Below are 20298 nucleotides of genomic sequence, written 5' to 3'. Positions count from 1 at the left end.
CCTCCCCCCCATTTTCTTCGCTCCTCCTACCTTCTCCTCCTTTGTAACACAAGTGCTACAAATTAATTGTCGAGAATTAGAAGCCGAAAATAAGCAAAAAGAGAAATAGAAAAATCACAGTACTCACAATCCGGAAGTTTTAAAGGAAATGTTGGCAATCTCACCCCCACCCCCACCCCTCCATAGGAATGTCTTTAGAGTGCTCCTCCCTAACCCAAAGGCAGAGGGATCATTGATTGTTGTATCAGATAACTTCATTGCTTCTCTGACATATGCCAGCTCTGGCTGCGCTGTGGGCAGAAGGTCTGATGCCTCCCTATCACTGTTTCCGCAATGTAAGGGCTGGGGGTGCGGGGCTGGATGCATTGCAAGTTGTGGTCACTTTCAGCTGGGTGTAGCTGGAGAGCAGCCCCAAAGAGGGGAGGGTGGGTGGAAATCTGGAGAATGGAATGGGGTTGGGGCAGAAGCATGAGGTTTTAGGATAAGCCAATAGATTTTGAGAATGCAAATCTCAAATTCCCTTGTTTGGTTTGTTGCCTCTGATTTTTTTTTTAACTGTTTATTTTCTCAGTAGAAAGCAGACTAAATGTAAATATCAATGGCCTTTGTAATTCTTAAGAAAAAAGCCTGCATTTTAGTTAATGTTTCCAAAAGTAGCTCCATCCTGTTTATCTATCTGCTTCTTAAGTCCTGCGTTGCAACACCTCTTAAGAGGTGCTGCCCAGTATATTAACTGACACACCTTGCCTCTGGGTCAAGTAGATTGGGGAGACCTTGGCCTCATTGAAGGAAAGAGCCTTTTTTTTTTTTTAAACTGCAGAACCTTTAGACTCTACCAGTGTTCACTGTTAGTCTCCAAGGCAAGGGAGGGATAACAGGCAGCACTTCCACCAGACTTTTCCAAGCAGAGAACTTTTTCCATGGGACATCTTGGGAAACCCAGGCTCCTTGGAACATTCTTGGGCAGAGCAGCTCTGTGCTAATACTTTTGGCGGAGTCTTGTAAAGACCATGACAGGATATGTAACTTGTCTGGTCCGAGCATGGAGGCCCTCCTACATGCACTGGCCATACGTACAGTATGGGTGCAGAATCTGTAGCTACACCTGCAAAGCAGAATGGATGAGCTGGGGCGGGGGTGGGGTTAGGAGCCTCCCAGGTCCGCCACTCCAGTTCTGCCACTTACTTGAACTCGGGGGGCAGGTCTCTCACCTTGTCTGTGCTCCCGTTTCCATGTCCATAAAATTAAAATACACAAATATCTGCTTCTCAGAACTGTTTTGAGTTTCAAGCTTAATGCCTGGTATGTTGGAGGAGCTAAATAAACGAGAACTATTGGATTTGCACCTGGCAAATGAAGGTCATTAGATTTTCCCTACCACCTTTTCTTAAAAAACAAAAAACTTACCTCCCTGCTGCCCACTGATCTCCTCCATTGAGAACACGCTTAGTCACCTGTTCAACCTTTACCCCATCGCCCCCCCCCCCACCCCCTGCCCCAGCCAGTGACCTCAGTCTGCTTACCCCAGCAGTGTGCCAAGTAGAAAAAGGCAAAGATTTGGGTCTGAACTCTAATTCTCTTCAACAGTTGAGCAAGTAGCTTACCCTTTCTGAACTCAGTGCTCAATTACTGGTAGCTACTATTTTCCTATTGTTATTAATTTTAATCTCCATCATCTCCACCTGTGGTTTTCACTCGATGTACCTCTGAGGGTGTTGTTTCCCCCCAATAATATTGATTTTGAATTCCCAGCTCCTGCCCCAGGGAGAAGGAGGTATACTCTTCTTGCCTCCTACCCGTTGAGAATTCACTGGTGATTCACTGGGCCTGGTGGGAAAGTGTTTTAATTGTTTAAACATCTGTAAAGAGCTTAGAACAATGCCTGACATACAGCGCTATGTCTGAGTTTATTCACAAAGTAAAGATGCTGTCTTAGTTTGCTAGGGTTGCCATAACAAAATGCCATAGGCTGGGTGCGTTAAACAAAGGGCATTTATTTTCTCACAGTTCTGGAGGCTGAAAGTCCAAGATCAAGGTGGTGCCAGAGTTGGTTACCTGTGAGACCACTCTCCCTGTCTTCTAGACGGCCGCCTTCTTGCTGCTTCGTCTTTATATAGTTGTGCCTCTATGCATGCATATTCCTAGTGTTTCCTTCTCTTCCTGTGAGGACACCAGTTATATTGGATTAGGGCCTCACCCTCATGGTCTCCTTTGGGAGATGTTAAGCATCTATTATGTAGGGGCAGAAAGGAAGGCAGGTCTTATGGCTTATTTCTCCTTAACTTTATGCTCTTATCCAGAGTCTAGCCAAAAGGCACCACTCACTGTGCAATAATATAGCTCCAAAAGCCTATCTAGAGCACCTGGTACCTGCTAGGCACTATGCCAGGTGATGGGAGTATATAGATGAAAGAAATGAGATCTCCTCCCTCAAGGAGCTTTCAGTGTGGGGTGACAGATGTATGACCACCTAACTCTCATACCATGCGTTAGGTGATGGAAAGCTACAAAAACGAGAAAGAATTTAAGGGAGGACCTGAACAAAGAGGAGGAGTTGTCGAGGTTGACAGGTGGAAGTGGCATTCCAGGTAGGAGGATCAGCGTGGGGAGGAAAGGCAAGGTGAAGAGGAGTGAACATGACTGACGTTTCCGAGGGACACGTCCTGTGAGCAGATGCAGGGGGGCAGAGAGTGAGGGATGGAAGTGGTGAGGGCACTTGCTGGGGGTGAGGCTGGACAAATCAGTGTTGAGCCCACCGCACCGGGCACCTTATCTACGAATTCTTTCCCCAATTTTATCCTTCCCTCAAGTACCACCTTCTCCTTTAGAGTCCATTGTGATTATTATTATTTATGAGTGGGTCTTACTTCTCGATAAGATTGTAAATCACTTGATGTCAAGGATGATGTCTTTCATCATTTATAACCCCAACAGTACCCAGACGACTACTTTGCATAAGTACTTTGCCCATCTGAATAGGATCCAGTTGTGACCTATGTGCATGATTTAACTTCCTTCTCACCACTGTCAGGTCCCAGTGTTGAGGTCCGGGGACACACAGATAGGCAGCAACACACTAAGCTCGAGGGCAGACATTCACATGTATTCTCGTGCCAGGAGCTGTGCTAGGCAATGTCAGACAAACACTGCTGGCCTTCTAAGCACTTGTCTTCTCAACTTCTGTGCTGTTGGCTACAACAGGTAGAGTTTATATTAATAGTTAGGAGAGTTCAACTTATCACAGGAATCTACTCCCAAAACCAAGAGCACACTGTATACTCTCTCTGTTAGCTAACTTGACAATAAATTATATTCAAACAAACAAACAAAAAGAAGAGTTCAATTTTTTTTTTTTACAGTTTCAGCTTTGTTTTATTTTCTTATTTTTTTTTAAATTTTTTTTATGTTTGTTTATTTCTGAGACAGAGAGAGACAGAGCATGAGTCAGGGAGGGGCAGAGAGAGAGGGAGACACAGAATCAGAAGCAGGCTCCAGGCTCTGAGCTGTCAGCACAGAGCCCGACACGGGGCTCGAACTCACAAACCGTGAGATCATGACCTGACCCGAAGTCGGTCGCTCAACTGACTGAGCTACCCAGGTGCCCTGGCTTCACCTTTGTTTTAGAACTTTAAGTCTCTCTGTACGATTAGGCTGTTGGGCACGTGATAATAGAACATGCACGATTTGAGCAGTCCCTCTGTGCATGTGTCGAAGGCTGCCACATGTAATCCAGAACTCATTGGAAGTCAGCTGCACACTTGGGCCAGGAGGAGCAACCATGACTCTGCTGTTCCCTCAACTGGTCTTACACATACGGAGCTTCTCATGGCACTGATTTTGTGCTTGAAGATACATGGTTTTCTCTTCTTCTTTTTCTGTTAATTTTTTGGATGCTTATTTATTTATTTTTGAGAGAGAGAGAGAGAGAAGAGAGAATGAGCATGGGAGGAACAGAGAGAGACACACAGAATCCAAAGCAGGCTCCAGACTCCAAGCACAGAGCCCAACACAGGGCTCAAACTCACAAACCATGAGAACATGACCTGAGCCGAAGTTGGTCAGTTAACTGACTAAACCACCCAGGAGCCGCAGGATACATGGTTTTCATAATAACATGTACTAGGGTTCATTCGACAACCGTAAATAATGTGTTGGTTTTGTGTATTCGTGAAAGTGAATCATCACTTTCTGGGTGACATAAGAGATTTTCAGGGGTAAATTTGACTTAAATTTTTGCCTTCTTTACCAATTATCCAACCCCCAAGTTAGATGGAATTCTGCTATCTCAGCACTTCCTATGTTCCAGACACTTGGCTAGATTGTGGTATAAAGAGGGATGAGATTCTGAGTCTGACCTAGAGGAGGCCACAGTCCGAAGGAGAAAGATAATGTAAAAAAATGTACCTTCAGTTTGAATCAAGATACAGAAATTGGGGTGGCAGGGAGGAGGCTGGCAGGTGGTGGGGAGTCACAGATGCATCCCAGAGATGATATCTAAACCTAAGCTGGCTTTGAAAGAGAAAGAGTGTCAGATGGAAGGAAACAAGGGGGTTTTAGACGAAGGGAGAGCAGGTGCAAAGTCATGAAGGTGAGAAACTGAATAGCTCAAGGAACCATAAATGATTCCATCTTCCTGGAGCCTCAAAGGAAGGAGAAGCAGAGAAAAGGTTGTTTCCTTGATAAGGAGCTTGGACTTTGTTCTCTATACCTGTGTTTCTCAGTCTCTGGGGAGGGCCAGGAATCTGCATTCTACAAGCTGCGGTGATGCTTCTGCACACTGACGTTTGAGACCCGTAGCTGTGTGGGCAATGGGGAGGCACTGCACTGTGTAAAGTGGTACAGTGGGTTACTACAGCTGCTTGTTTCCATAGAGCCTGGGGGGCTTTCTAGGAGGTCGACTCCTCCGAAGTCTCTCCCAGGAAGCAGGGAGCTGCCCCCTTCCTGCAGTAGTCCACGCGAGCTATTACAAGTGGCAGATTAAGAGTGTTGTGATGGAGTGGAGAGGAAATGGGAGATTTAGAAATGCTCAGGAGGGAGAGGGCAGGGCTCGGTGGCCAAACCAAACTTCTTGATGTCTGGCTTGAATGCTGTAGGGATGTGGAGCAGTAAAGTGAATGAACAGTGGTTCAGGCTGTACACTCTGAACTGCCCTGGGTCCCGGCCCCATCATGGCCACTTTCTCATCTGTGCAGCCCTGGGGAAGTTACCCTCTCAGTGCCTCACTTTCCTCCATAAAATGGGTATGATAAGAATAATGTACCTCATAAGGGGTTGTGAAGATTAAATGAACTGATACACTAAAGAGCTTAGAGTAGTGCCTGGCACTGAATGATGTTCAATGCACTTTAGAGAGGCAAAGTAGGTAATACTAGGTAACCTATTATTCATAGCTGTAGTGTAGAAGTAATAGTTAACCTAAGCAGTGAAGAACATAGTAAAGAACTGAAAAGCCTGCGTGCTTAATTCAAATCCCATCCTGCTGTGTATTAGCTGTATGATTTAGGGGAAATTATTTAACCGTCTGTGCCTCACTTTCTATATCTGTAAAATGGGGATGGTATTAACACATACTTCATATGGTGAGGATCAAAATAATATATGTAAAATGTATTCAGACAGTACAGGAGGCAATAAATGTTGGCTGTTGTTATTCTTATCCTTATCAACCAAGGTAAGGATAGTCAGGGGAAGGGAGGTATATTTCAGTTTTGATCAACCAGGTTGAAGTGTACCATAGGCAGTTTGGAGTGTAGGTTTGGAGCTTAGTAAAGAAGTCAGTGATAAATATCAATTTGGGAGTGAAAAGTAGAGAGAAGTTATTTAAGAATTTTTTTTTAACATTTTTATTTAATTTTGAGAGAGAGAAAGAGCATGAGCAGGGGAGGGGCAGAGAGAGAGGGAGACACAGAATCCAAAACAGACTCCAGGCTCTGTGTTGTCAGCACAGAGCCGGACGCAGGGCCCGAACTCACAAACCACGAGATCATGACCTGAGCTGAAGTCAGACACTTAACCAACTGAGCCACCCAGGTGCCCTGAGAGAAGTTACTTTAAATCATGAGCTTCAGTGTGGTTCAGGGAGAAAGGATGGGGAACGGACTCAGGAAGAAAGACTAAGCATTCTCTGAGCCAGGCTCTGTGCAGTCTATTTCCATATGTCATCTTACTTAAACTCTGTAGTAGGGATAATACGCTTTCAGTTGCTAATGCCCCCACGGTGTAATATACCTACCACAACATAATATGTGGTGCATGCCAGCGTGCCCTCTGCCTCCCCATCACTGTTCAGTGACGCCCTGTCAGTAGCCGGAAATCAGCCGGGATGGGAGCATTTACACTACAGGAGTGGGCAGAGGCTACAAATCAGAGCTCCTCCCGCAGCTCCTGCCCCTCAAGAGCCAATTATCAGGACAGCATATAATTATCCCTACCACTGAAGGGATGGGGGCTCAGATTGCTGGGCTAGGACCCAAGCTGCCTGTGCCTTTGACGCCCGTGCCTTTTTAATTGCACAACGATTCCTCTTCATCTAAAATGTCCTTTAACTACTGTGGTTTTCCAAAGTTGAGAAATTTGATACCTCCCACGCCTGAAAACTTAATTATATGCCCACTGTGAATGAGTTATTGTGTTAATTCTGATATTGTACTTGAAACCCATCTTGAATGAGTTTAGGGAGGTAGCTTAGAGCATCTGTTGATGAAACATGGGGATTATTTTTCCCTGCACTGTCAAGAGTTTGCTGACTACCATGAGCTGGTTTTGTCAGCTACCAAAGAAAGTCTTTGAACAAAGGGAAAGCCAGAAGATGTGGGAGGGAGTGAAAGCATTGCAGTTGAATTGTTCCAAATGATGTAATTCATACACCATACCTTAATGTGTCGGGGAGAAGTATTGAGTGAAGTACTCTTTTGTACTCGAGAACAGTGTGCTTTCTTATAATGTAAAATGGATGTGTAAAATCACTTAACGTAAGTTTGGAGTCTTTATAGGAAGATGTGATATTTTATGCCTCTTCTCCCTTGACTCACCTCTCCAAACCACCACCTCTCCACACTAAAATCCCTGAGGAGAGAGATCATGCTAATTTGGCATCTGAAGTCTTTACAGGGACCCTGGCACACCCCTTCGAGAATCTCATGCTTGAGATCTCTTCTTGTGGGAAGAGTTTTCCCACTCTTTCAAGTGGGAAAAGATGTCGTTAATATTTCCTGAGTGCTCGGCACTGTGCTGTGTTATGGGGTACGACAACAAACAGGACAGATGTTGCCCTTGCCCTGGGGAACTCAACAGTTTAGTGAGAGACAGTTAAACAGTTAAAATACCATGTGATAAGGAATGGAACTCCTAAGGGTTTTATGGAGAAAGCATGATCCATATGAGCTCAGAGGTCATTATCTTCACCCCAAAAACCCAGTATTCTAAAGTCCAGTTAGAAAGAAGCAGGAGCACCTGGCTGGCTCAGTCAGTAAAACCTAAGACTCTTATTTAAAAAAAATTTTTTTTAATGATTATTTATTTTTGACAGAGAGAGAGAGAGAGAGAGAGAGAGAGCATGAACGGGGGAGGGGCAGAGAGAGAGGGAGACACAGAATCGGAAACAGGCTCCAGGCTCTGAGCTGTCAGCACAGAGCCCAACGCGGGGCTCGAACTCACAGACCGCAAGATCATGACCTCAACCAACTGAGCCACCCAGGTACCCCAGTAAAGCCTAAGACTCTTGATCTTGGTGGCATGAGTTTGAGTCCCACGTTGGGTGTAGAGGTTATTTGAAATTAAAAAAAAAAAACACAACAATGTGCATATTAGAAAAAGTATTATGTAAAAGAGTGGGAAAACTGAGTTTTATTCTTTTCTCTGTGTCTTTACTACCTTTGTGATGTGTCTAGCTTCGTTTTCTCACCTATAAAATGAACAATAATATTTATCTTCATGGGGTTGTTACAGGGAGTACACGAGAACATATTATGAAAGTGCTATAAATATTACCGAATGTTTCGTTTTTCCATGATGTAATGTGGGGTGTAATTTACTCAGTCATTAATAATGTATCTGAGCACTCACTCATTCAGCAAAGATTTGTTAAGCACCTGCTAATTTGAAAATCCTATTTTAGACCCCATATTTTGATCAGTGTCATCCTCTTGCGTTATCCCATTCAAAGTACCTAGATTTACTTTGCATTCATTTTCATAGTAAGTTGGAATGGGGGTGGGATTCGGAAGTGTGCAGTTATCGATCACCTCTTCCAATCCAGGAGCTTCCCTTCTGTAATCTTCTGGAGGCATGGGGGGAGTGTCTGGGGGGTGGTGCACAGACGAGAAGCTGTTGGCTTAAAAATTCATTTCATGCTTCATCAGCTAGCTTAACATCTGGGAAAAACGAGTTTCATTATCTTATGGAATTGTTGCCAAATTATTTATAATTACTTTTAAAACTGGTGTTACTCATTTTACTAGCCAAAATGTAACCACCAAATCAAAGTAGTCAGGAAAAGATGTTGCAAGTACTATGTATGTTTGTGTTATACATTTATATTCATTATTAAAGAACTAGTTTTCCTCATATGGTAGAATATGGAATGGGAGTACTTTTCTATAGTCTAAATAGAATATACTAAAAGTCTTGAAGAGTAAAGCATGATCCCAAATTATTTCTGACTTCTGGAATTTCTATTTATTTTATTTTGATCCCAAGACACTTTATAAACACCTGGATTGTACGCATTTCAGCATAATGATAATATACTATAGTTCCACATTATTGCTCATCATCAAGATTTTTGTAGTTTATCTGCTAGTAAAGATAGCATTAGCTGTTCCTCAAGAATATGCTGGTGGTTTCTTTTGATCTTCAGGAGTAACACTGTGACCCTGCTGTGCTTAAGACTCAAGTAGAATTTTTTTAGGGGTGCCTGGGTGGCGCAGTCGGTTAAGCGTCCGACTTCAGCCAGGTCATGATCTCGCGGTCCGTGAGTTCGAGCCCCACGTCAGGCTCTGGGCTGATGGCTCAGAGCCTGGAGCCTGTTTCCCATTCTGTGTCTCCCTCTCTCTCTGCCCCTCGCCCATTCATGCTCTGTCTCTCTCTATCCCAAAAATAAATAAACGTTGAAAAAAAAATTAAAAAAAAAAGAAAAGACTCAAGTAGAATTTTTTTAAATGGTGATGAATAATTTCTGACAAGATCAAAGTTGCTCATAAGAATCAGAGGGTATTACCAATCATGCCAACCCCAGCTATTTGGATACCAATCCATGTGGCTTAAAAATATATATTTTTTTAATTTTTAAATGTTTTTATTTTTGAGAGAGAGAGAGAGGGAGAGAGAGCGAGAGCAGGGGAGGAGCAGAGAGAGAGAGGGAGACACAGAATCCGAAGCAGGCTTTAGCCACTGAGCTGTCAGTACAGAACCCAGTGCAGGGCTCAAACTCATGAACCACAAGATCATGACCTGAGCCGAAGTCAGATGCTTAGCCGACTGAGCCACCCAGATGCCCCACTGAAGAAAAAGATTTTTAAAAACAAATGTTATAAAATTAAAATGGGAGTGCCTGCTCCATCTAGCTCTTTCAAAAATATATAAGCAAATTGGGACTAACAGATGTTCTTTCAACCCTGTGATCTTATTTATATGTGGGGCAACAGGATCCAGCTCTAGTTAACTTGAGACCGAGAATAAGAGCTGGGCCAACACCCGGAGCTCAGTAGAGGCTGTAGAACCTCTTTCCAACAGTGTGGTCTTTTGTGACAAGGTTCCATTGCTCTTATGACCCAGTATTGGTAGGTGCTGAACATCTCAGTTCATTTCAAACCCAGCATAGACCCTTCCTTCGCCTTGTTCCAAATGGTATTGATATGGGGTCCAACAGAATGTCCTCCCGAGTGTTACCTGCACTTGGAAATGTGTCTTTATTTCTGCAAAGAAAAACAGTGTCAGTAATTTGTGCACATGTATTTTCCCTCCTTCAACATCACCTCTTATATTTTCAGAAGGAAAATTAAATCTTTTTGACTAAAGCACCCCTTAACTTCTACTAAAGTACCATTGTCTCCATAATTTTTTCCTTCCTTTCAAACGCCAGCCTGCTGCCTGCAGAGCCTTTTTGGAGTAGAATCGGCTTTGTCTTTAGCAGGATAGACAAATGGTTAGATAAAAGAGGGCTGCAGGCAGGTTTCTGTCCCTATGTGGACCAGAAGCACAGCACCAGTGTCCATCTACTCTGTTTAGGTGGCTTTTATTCCCCTCCCTATTTTCAGTATTTCTTTCCACTACCTGTGTGTCCTCTAAGCCATGGTTACACTTCCAGTTTTATGTAAGCAAGGACCTAGAATAGCCTGGGGTTTCTTTACAGAGTCACTTCTTTAGTTCACGTTCCAATCTCAGTTGGAGGACTCTTGCTGTATTACTATGTTTCGTTACTTGGTCCTTAGTAACTTATCTTGCTAATAACTTCCATGTTTTTATCAAATGTTTTTGACAAGCTAAGTTTTGTCTGGCCTTGCCCCCACTACCTTTAAAAAAGTATTTATAGACTGTGCATTTTAGAAGAAGTATTTTTTTTCCTGGTCCTTCAGTTTTGCTGTACCTCTTCACCCACCGCTATTCAGACATCAGAGGGAATGACCAAAAGCTAATACCATGTTGGCACATCCTCCCTCAAGGGCTAAACACCCCTTCCCCTTCGACCAACAGATACCAACACATCATTTTAAAAGAGTGTTAGCTGATATCATGTACATGCATATTATAGGGAATCTATGCAGATCAAGTATAAAACATCATCTCTTCTGATAACATTTGAAATAAAATAGAACCTTTCTTCTGCAACATGGAAGATGTTCTTTTGAGAATCTTTATCTCAAAGTTTTCTTTTGTCTTAGTGAGAGTAGATGAGATACAGAGGTGATGAGTAAACTTGATGGAGTGGAGTCCAGGATTTCCGTAAAACGACTACCATGTACGTCTAGTTGAAGCTGGTAACCAAAGGGTTAACGGGACTGGGCCTAATCCACAGCTGCAGACTAAGAACCATAGCTGCAGGTTTTTACCCAGACCTTTTTGTTTGCCTTTTAAAATTCCTGGACTCTCCTCCTGCAGGGAGGCAGACCTGAGGCTTGTCCTCCCATGTCCTCCTTTGCTGGCCTCTGGAATAAACCCTTTCCTTGCAGCATACTCCATGCCTCCAAGTGATTGACTTTGCTGGGCGTTGGGCAGATGGACTTGGGTTCAGTTACATGGTGAGAACCAGGTGGTTTAAGTAAGATGTTTCTGCTCAGCAGTTCTGTTCAGTTTATTCTGAGTTTAATTCCATTGCCAATTTCATTTCCTAAACCCCAAAATCTGTTTCAGGAGACTCTATTTCTTTTTTTACCATTTAATTTAATTTATTTTTTAAATTTACATCCAAGTTAGTTAGCATATAGTGCAATGATGCTTCCAGGAGTATATTTCTTATGCCTTTACCCATTTAGCCCATCACCCCTCCCACAACCCCTCCAGTAACCCTCTGTTTCTTTTCCATATTGAAGAGTCTCCTGTGTTTTGTCCCTCTCCCTGTTTTTATATTACTTTTTCTTCCCTTCCCTTATGTTCATCTGTTTTGTATCTTCAAGTCCTCATATGAGTGAAGTCATATGATACTTGGTCTTTCTCGGACTAATTTCGCTTAGCATAATACCCTTTGATTCCATCCACATAGTTGCAAATGGCAAGATTTCATTCTGATTGCTGAGTAATACTCCATTGTATATATATACCACATCTTCTTTATCCATTCATCCATGGATGGACATTTATTTGGGCTCTTTCCATACTTTGGCTATTGTCGATAGTGCTGCTGTAAACATGGGGGTGCATGTGTCCCTTCGAAACAGCTCACCTGTATCCCTTGGATAAATGCCTAGTAGTACAATTGCTGGGCCGTAGGGTAGTTCTATTTTTAATTTTTTGAGGAACCTCCATAGTGTTTTCCAGGGTGGCTGTACCAGTTTGCATTCCCACCAACAATGCAAAAGAGATCCTCTTTCCCTGCATCCTCGCCAACATCTGTTGTTGCCTGAGTTGTTAATGTTAGCCATTCTGACAGGTGTAAGGTGGTATCTCATGGTGGTTTTGATTTGGGTTTCCCTGATGATGAGTGATGTTGAGCATTTTTTCATGTGTCGGTTGGCCATCTGGATGTCTTCTTTGGAGAAGTGGACTCATGTCTTTTGCCCATTTCTTGACTGGATTATTTGTTTTTGGGTGTTGAGTTTGAGAAGTTCTTTATAGATTTTGGATACTAACCCTTTATCTGATGTCGTTTACAAATATCTTCTCCCATTCCGTTGGTTGCCCTTTAGTTTTGCTGATTATGTCCATCACTGTGCAGAAGCTTTTTATTTTGATGAGGTCCCAATAGTTCATTTTTGCTTTTGTTTCCCTTGCCTCCAGACAGAGACGTGTTGAGTAAGAAGTTGCTGCGGCCAAGGTCAAAGAGGTTTTTGCCTGCTTTCTCCTCGAGGATTTTGATGGCTTCCTGTCTTACGTTGAGGTCTTTCATCCATTTTGAGTTTATTTTTGTGTATGGTGTAAGAAAGTGGTCCAGGTTCATTCTTCTGCATGTCACTGTCCAGTTTTCCCAGCACCATTTGCTGAGGAGACTGTCTTTATACCATTGGATATTCTTTCCTGCTTTGTCAAAGATTAGTTGGCCATATGTTTGTGGGTCCATTTCTGGGTTCTCTATTATGTTCCATTGATCTGAGTTTCTGTTTTTTGTGCCAGTACCATACCGTCTTGATGATTACAGCTTTGTAATACGGCTTGAAGTCTGGGATTGTGATGCCTCCTGCTTTGGTTTTCTTTTTCAAGATTGCTTTGGCTATTCAGGGTCTTTTCTGGTTCCATACAGATTTTAGGATTATTTGTTCTACCTCTGTGAAGAATGCTGGTGTTACTTTGATAGGTATTGCATTGAATATGTAGATTGCTTTGGGTAATATTGACATTTTAACAATATTTGTTCTTCCTATCCAGGAGCATGGAATATTTTTCCATTTTTTTGTGTCTTCTTCAATTTCTTTCATAAGCTTTCTATTGTTTTCAGTGTATAGATTTTTCACCTCTTTGGTTAGATTTATTCCTAGGTATTTTATGGTTTTTGGTGCTACTGTAAATGGGATTGGTTCCTTGATTTCTCTTTCTGTTCCTTCATTGTTGGTGTGTATAAGAATGCAACCGATTTCTGTGCATTGGTTTTATATCCTGCAACTTTGCTGAATTCATTGATCAGTTCTAGCACTTTTTTGGTGGAATATATTGGGTTTTCCATATAAAGTATCATGTCATCTGCGAGAAGTGAAAGTTTGACCTCCTTCTGGCCGATTTGGATGCCTTTTATTTCTTCGTGTTGTCTGATTGCAGAGGCTAAGACTTCCAATACTATGTTGAATAACAGTGATGAGAGTGGACATCCCTGTCTTGCGCCTGACCTTAGGGGGAAAGCTCTCAGTATTTCCCCATTGAGGATGATAGTAGCGTTGGGTCTTTTCATATATGGCTTTTATGATCATGAGGTATGATCCTTCTATTCCTACTTTCTTGAGGGTTTTTATCAAGAAAGGATGCTGTATTTTGTCAAATGCTTTCTCTGCATCTATTGAGAAGATCATATGGTTCTTGTCCTTTCTTTTATTGATGTGATGAATCATGTTGATTGTTTTGCGGATATTGAATCAGCCCCACATCCCAGGTATAAATCCCACTTGGTCATGGTGAATGATTTTTTTAATGTATTGTTGGATCCAGTTGGCTAATATTTTGTTAAAGATTTTTACATCCGTGTTCATCAGGGAAATTGGTCTATAGTTCTCTTTTTTAGTGGGGTCTTTCTCTAGTTTTGGAATCAGGGTGATGCTGGCGAGTCTAACTATTTCTAAGCAGTGCTTACGCATGTGTTTGACGTCAGCCACTATCAGTGTGCCATTGTCTAAGTGTGCCTAAGGCACGGCATTGATGTCTAAAACCAAAATATCAAATTCCTCTTGTGAATCTGATTTAAAAAATGAAATGATATGATGAAATGAAATGATAGAAGTGCCAAAAAACTGAAGGCATAGCTTCCTCTCTCTCCATGAAAACTTAAATGTCCTTCCTGGTCATTTCTGAGCACAATTCAGTCCATTTCCATTCATTAATATTTACATGGTCCTGTTGAAATAAGTTGTAAACATTTGTTCTGAAACAAAAACAGAAATCTGTTAATCCATAGACACCTTGGCTTTTTTTTTCTCCTGCCTCACCTCTCATTAAAAAGTCTGGTATAGATGAAAATATTATTGGATTGATTAACTTTCCTTTGCTTTTTGTATTTATTTAATCCAGAAAGTGCTCCGTCAGGATATCTTGTATGTTTTCAGGAAGAATATACTACATATGAGGTACCGAGTCTTTGAAAATACTGCATGAGTAAATCAGTACATGGAAATCAGCCTGGGACACCCAGGTGGCTCATCGGTTAAGCACCTTGATTTTAGCTCAGGTCATGATGTCATGGTTTGTGAGTTAGAGCCCTGCATTGGGCTTGCACTGACAGCGCAGAGCCTGCTTGGGATTCTGTCTCTGCCCTTCCCCTGTGCTTTCTCTCTCAAAAATAAATAAACTTAAAAAAAGAAATCAGCCTGATAGTTTTATAACATCTGAGACTTCGTGGTTTGTTAAGTGTACTGAAAGCTTCTTCTTAGAAGTTTCTTCAAGTTGGGATTCTTCTAAGAACTGCTGAGTGAGAGGGTGGGATTTTGGCAAAACTCTAAAATAAGGCCCTCTCTTGTTGCATATCCTTGATTGTAGTATTAGTTTTTATTATTGTTTCTTTGTGAAATCTAATATATTTTAATATGGTTATTAATGCAATATTAAAGTAATATGCAGTTATGACTTAAGATTGCTTATTTGCCTAAAAAAGTGATTTTGCAAAGACTTTATTGGTCTGGAAGAGAAGTTAAGGAGCATATGGATTAGGTAATGGTGGGGGAGGTTTTTGTTTTTAAAGTATAATTAAAAAAAAAATACATTCTCAGTTTACCTATGGAAGCCTGACTAATTCTCTTGAAGAAACTGAGAGATCTAATTTTCTCTTGCTGGGGTGCCTGGGTCATTCAGTCATTTAAGCATTGAACTCTTGATTTCAGTTCAGGTCATGATCTCCCTGTTCGGTTCACGGGGTCAAGCTCTGAGTTGCGCTTTGTACTGACAGCGTGGAGCCTGCTTGGGATTCTCTTTCTCTCCTTCTCTCCTGCCCCTCCCCCACTCATGCACACATGCTCGCTTGCTCGCTCGCTCTCTCTCACTAAAAACAAATAAACATTAAAAAACATTAAAATTAACAATTCTCTTTTGCTTAATTTCTGTGCTTTTATACTTTGTTTCTAGGTACCAAAGGGAGAAATAAAGGAGAATTTACAAATCTTCAAGGGGTAGCTGCGTCTACAAGTGGAAAGATATTAATTGCAGACAGCAACAACCAATGTGTACAGGTATGGCCCCTAATTATGTACCTTTGTTTACACAATAAAACATAATTGCATACTTTCCTATGTAAGAGTTTAAGATCCACAGTACGAGGAAAGAAAGGGTAACTTTTAGTAGACTTTTCTTCAGCCAGAGTTTGCATGGTCTGACCTCTAGTACATATGACAAATGTTCTTGACTCCTTTTTCCTCACTAATTCCTGTGCTAGTGCACATTCCAAGGGATGTCATTTGTTTTGCAGATATTTTCCAATGATGGCCAGTTCAAAAGTCGGTTTGGCATACGAGGACGCTCTCCCGGGCAGCTGCAGCGGCCCACAGGAGTAGCCGTGCATCCCAGTGGGGACATAATCATTGCAGACTATGATAATAAGTGGGTTAGCATTTTCTCTTCTGATGGCAAGTTTAAGGTAAGATTAAACTAGCAGTTGGCTTCTATGCAGTAGAGAGAAGGGATAGGAAATACAAGATGAAGTTCAACAAGTTTTCATACACAAAAGACACGCTGACTTTGTTGCATCTAAGTTTTATGGAGCATAACAATGATGTTATCATAAATTTTATATATCTGAAACAGTGGCTTCATTTTGTAAAGCAGCTAGGTTCAGTGGCTTTTTTTACATATCATCAGATTTACCTAAATTCAATGAAGAACAACTGAGAGAAAAAGGTACTGAAGAGGCAATTGAAATTTCCTAGATTAACCTACAGATGGTCAGGTATGAAGTGCCTTCTACTTTCTCAGGCCTTTGATAGATGATACGGGAGAAACGGAATTATAAAACATGGTTTCTACCTTTGAAAAAACCTACAAGCCCCTTGAGGGAAAAAAAAAAGACACCAGAAAGGATATAAAACAATTTGTGTCAGCCTCGAATCAGTCATGCATTGTTAGGTACAATCTGAGAACCTAGTGTTAAAGTGTATAACACAGGAATCTGAAGGACAAGAAAATGGCAGCTGCACAGAGGAAAGGTGAGTCGAGCTGCACTGGAGGGGGAGGGGGACGGCGGGGGGCCATCATTTGACAGTTTTGCTGGTGTCCCTAGCATCATCTGTTTCTGCATCAAGAAAGAGTAGAGAGCCCTCTAGTGACAGCAGAAATCTCTTCCTGAAGTGTTATCGAAGAGTATTATCATGCAGCCCATTTTCTGCATTTGTTCACAAGATTAGGAGGTACTTTGTCAAAGGTGTTTTTTGAAGGCCATATGCACTGTGCCTTCTGCATTGCCCTGTCCAGCCTGCTGGAGGCTTCTCTTTCAGGTGACAACGTGAACTTTTATTCAGACCAGACCAGCCCTTTGGAATGCCAACTCTGCAGCTTTTAACTAATGATACAATTTTCCTTGAGTTTCAATAGTCTCGTATGTCCCATTTGGATTAAAAAAAAAAAATCTATTTTGTAGGATTTGGGTAAGGATTAAATGAGATTTATTTCTGGATTTTATACGTGGCTCATATGAAATAGGCATCTAAAAAATGTTCTTTTCCATTGCTTCCAGTAACCCTGTCCAAAAAATGAAGTCTATTTGATCAGCTGTGATTTGGACTTCATGACCTCATGCCAGCACCTGGTCATCACTTCCTTGTCTAAATGTTCAGAAATGATGCTCTTCATAATCTATTTTGGAATCCTGAAGATTACGCAAAGTTCACTCATTTGTGTCTTATTGGAGGAATTTATATTTTTCTTTTTAAAGTTATTGGATCCCTAGAGTCACCTCATCATTTTTATTAAAACACATTATTTTCATAATTATTAACCCTCAGATTGGAGCTTTTGTTTTGTGTGGGGCAGGATCTTTTCAATCTAGGAGAATAAAAAGCCACAGTTTTTAATTCTACCATAGTATACACAATTGTTCTATTGTCTTTCACGTTTTTTTGTTCCCCTAGAAATTTGATGACTCTGTATGATAGCCACATACACAGAAAGGCCTCTTGCCTTTGTGTATCTCTAACTCCCTCATCTTCTTTTGTATTTTCATAATTGCGTTTGTAGTAAGACATACCCAAATATAGCAACTTTAACATGAATAGAAGGAAGGCTGTTCAGTGACCTTTTGAAAATATCCATCTAGTTTGGAGACAACCCATTTCTTCTTGTTACATACTCTAGCAAAATCATGACTTGTCTCTCTAAATGCATAAATGAATGCTAAAATAAGTATTGAAGCAAGAGTTTTAAATCTAATATACTGAAACGTTTTATATCTAACATAGTGAAATAGGTTGAAACAGGAGTTTTACATCTAAGAGAGAAGGGCTTCCTGAATTATGCATTTTTTATTCAATGGTTCAATATTTTATATGTAATAGACACTCTTCCTGGAAGATTGGATTCTCATAGTTGGAATACTATTGGTAGTAATTGGAATAAACAAGGACACTCATGCCCTCTAGAGAATTGGGGGAATGGATATGGTATAGTTTCACCTTACCCTTTTTTTTTTTCAATAGGCATTGATCAGGGGATAAAGGGATAGCAAGTGAAAATGGTTTAGTAGTGTAATGGGAGCTCATCCAACTGACCATACACATGACCATTTACTCAGAGATACTTCTTTTCTTTTTCAGTGGGATTCAGTAAAATTAAACAGGTGCTCAGAAAGACCAATCTTTGACACAAAAGTGGATTCTTTGTATTTGTTCCTAAGAGTTCTAGAGATACAATAGCTTATCCCATTTTCTTTCTTTCACTCACCAAATTCTTAGCCCTAATTTTCATTCTTCTCTGCGTCTAATTTTTTCCTTTCCATCTTTTCTGCTGATTTATATCTTCCAGCCCATCTAGGAACCTTTTGTGACCCCAGAACAGATACAGAGGCCTCTGGCCACCATGTTCTAAAATCATCCCTTCCTCAACTTATCGACCTTCTTGTTGAGTTAAACACTTTATTTAACTGTTCCAAAGCTGGGGTCTAAAATATCTCTGTTTACTATCCTATTTAAGACAGGGGACACATTGTCAGGCCAAATTCAGTAACTCTTATTTCACATGGCAGAATCTTGTGCAGCTAAACTGGGAGTGATAAAGGGAAAGGAAAAGGAAAAGAGGTTTTGACTCAACATTTAAGGTTTTTGTTTTAAGACTTAGCTCTTACTACATGGCCATAATCCTTTATTTTCTGTTTTTATTCTACATAATTATCACCTGCTTGGTATTATATGGCTGAGTCATTCTAAGTAACAACTAGTGTTAATAATGTCAGCTAGTAATAATATTCTTGCTGTAAATATCAGAGCGTTCTCTCTTCCTTTTGATCTCTACTGACATGTCTTCCATTACAACATGAAAGAAAGTATACAGTTTCGTTAATAAAAGCCATTATGGTATAGCCTCTGATCTCTGAGCTAGATTGCAAAATGAGAATCAAATTTATTACAACAAATTCCCTTGCAAGAACATCATTGTGTCCTTCCTAAGTGAATGTGTCTCTTTGTATCAAAGAGATCAAATGTGAATCTCGTTTATAAGCTTACAAGAATAAAAGATCACACAGGGTCTGAACCCCCACTATGAACAGTCCCTATTGCCTCTCTCCATACTCTCTGCACATACCTGCATGTCTGTTAGGAAGGAAGAGAATTCTGAGGGTCAGGTATGAAACCAACTGAAGAATGGAGAGAAGGAGAATGGATGCCATATGCTGTGCTTGGCACTCTATCCTTCAGAATCCACATGGCCCAGGAGGTAAATACAGTAGCTGCCATTTATTTTACAGACAAGAAAACTGAGGTTCAAACTTGGAAAGGGAAGAGTGAATTTTGCTCTGAAATTTGGATCCTGGGTTTGAATGAACTGTGGTATCTAGGAGGAAAAGGAACAAGGAGGGGCACCTGGGTGTCTCCATGGGTTAAGCATCCGATTCTTGATTTTGACTCAGGTCACGATCTCACAGTTCATGGGTTCAAGTCCTGCATTGGGTTCTGCACTGACAGCCTGGAACCTGCTTGGGTTCCCTCCCCCCACTCGCCTGTGTGTGCTCTCTCTCAAAAGAAATAAATAAAATAAGGAACTAGGAAATCGGGAGGTGTTAATTTGGGTTTCCTTTTTTTTAAATGGTGGAAATGAAGAGGTAAATTTGGTTTAATACTGGTTGAGTTTAAGATGATAACTTGTAAAATAGGCCGGGACTAAAGATATGGATTTGAGACTTTTATGTACAGAGGTGAAAGTTGATGCCATAACAAAATGAGATCTTAGAAGAAGTATATAGAATTGCTCTATCCAATTTGATAGCCACTAGGACAGGGATACTGAGGTCTTGAAATGGGATGAGTCTAAATTGAGATGTGCTATGCATGTGAAAAACACACTGGATTTCGAAGGCTTAGTAAAAAAAAATGTAAAATATTTCATCAGTAATTTTAATATTGATTATATGTTGAAATGATAACTTTTAGATATGTTAGGTCAAATATATATGATTTAAATAATTTTCCTTTTTTCTTTTTGTTTTTTTTTTTTGATGTTGTAATTAAGAAAAATCTTAATTACATACATGGCTCATGTTATATTTCTATCAGGCAGCACTAATATATAGAGAGAAAATAAGGGGACTAAAACAGAACCTAGGGTAATGAAATTATTTTGGAATTAAAATTTTTAATTTAAAAAGTAATACATGCAAATAGGTATTTGATGCTAAGGGCACCTGGGTGGCTTAGTTGGTTAAGCATCTGACTTCAGCTCAGGTAATAATCTCGCAGTTCGTGAGTTCAAGCTCCGCATTGGTCTCTCACTGACAGTGCAGAGCCTGCTTGGGATTCTCTCCACCCCCCACCC

General features: G+C 40.9%; 1 protein-coding gene across 9 annotated transcripts in view; it reads left to right on the top strand.

Annotated features, from left to right (window-relative positions):
* TRIM2 (tripartite motif containing 2) overlaps nt 1-20298 on the top strand; it is a 121476-nt gene that overhangs the window by 84797 nt on the left and 16381 nt on the right. For 8 of the 9 annotated variants that reach the window (XM_040472073.1, XM_040472089.1, XM_040472081.1 and 5 more), the window contains 2 exons: nt 15412-15515; nt 15752-15919. In XM_040472073.1, coding sequence (XP_040328007.1) covers nt 15412-15515; nt 15752-15919 — 272 coding nt within the window. Of the gene's footprint in view, nt 1-15411; nt 15516-15751; nt 15920-17011; nt 17279-20298 lie in introns of those variants that run through there. The other variant, XM_040472141.1, reaches the window with a different exon arrangement.

Source organism: Herpailurus yagouaroundi, unplaced genomic scaffold, assembly GCF_014898765.1.
Source record: "Herpailurus yagouaroundi ecotype Mexico unplaced genomic scaffold, PumYag 28, whole genome shotgun sequence".
NCBI lineage: Eukaryota > Metazoa > Chordata > Mammalia > Carnivora > Felidae > Herpailurus > Herpailurus yagouaroundi.
Note: the sequence above shows the minus strand (reverse complement) of the source record. Positions and strands in the feature narration are given on the sequence as shown.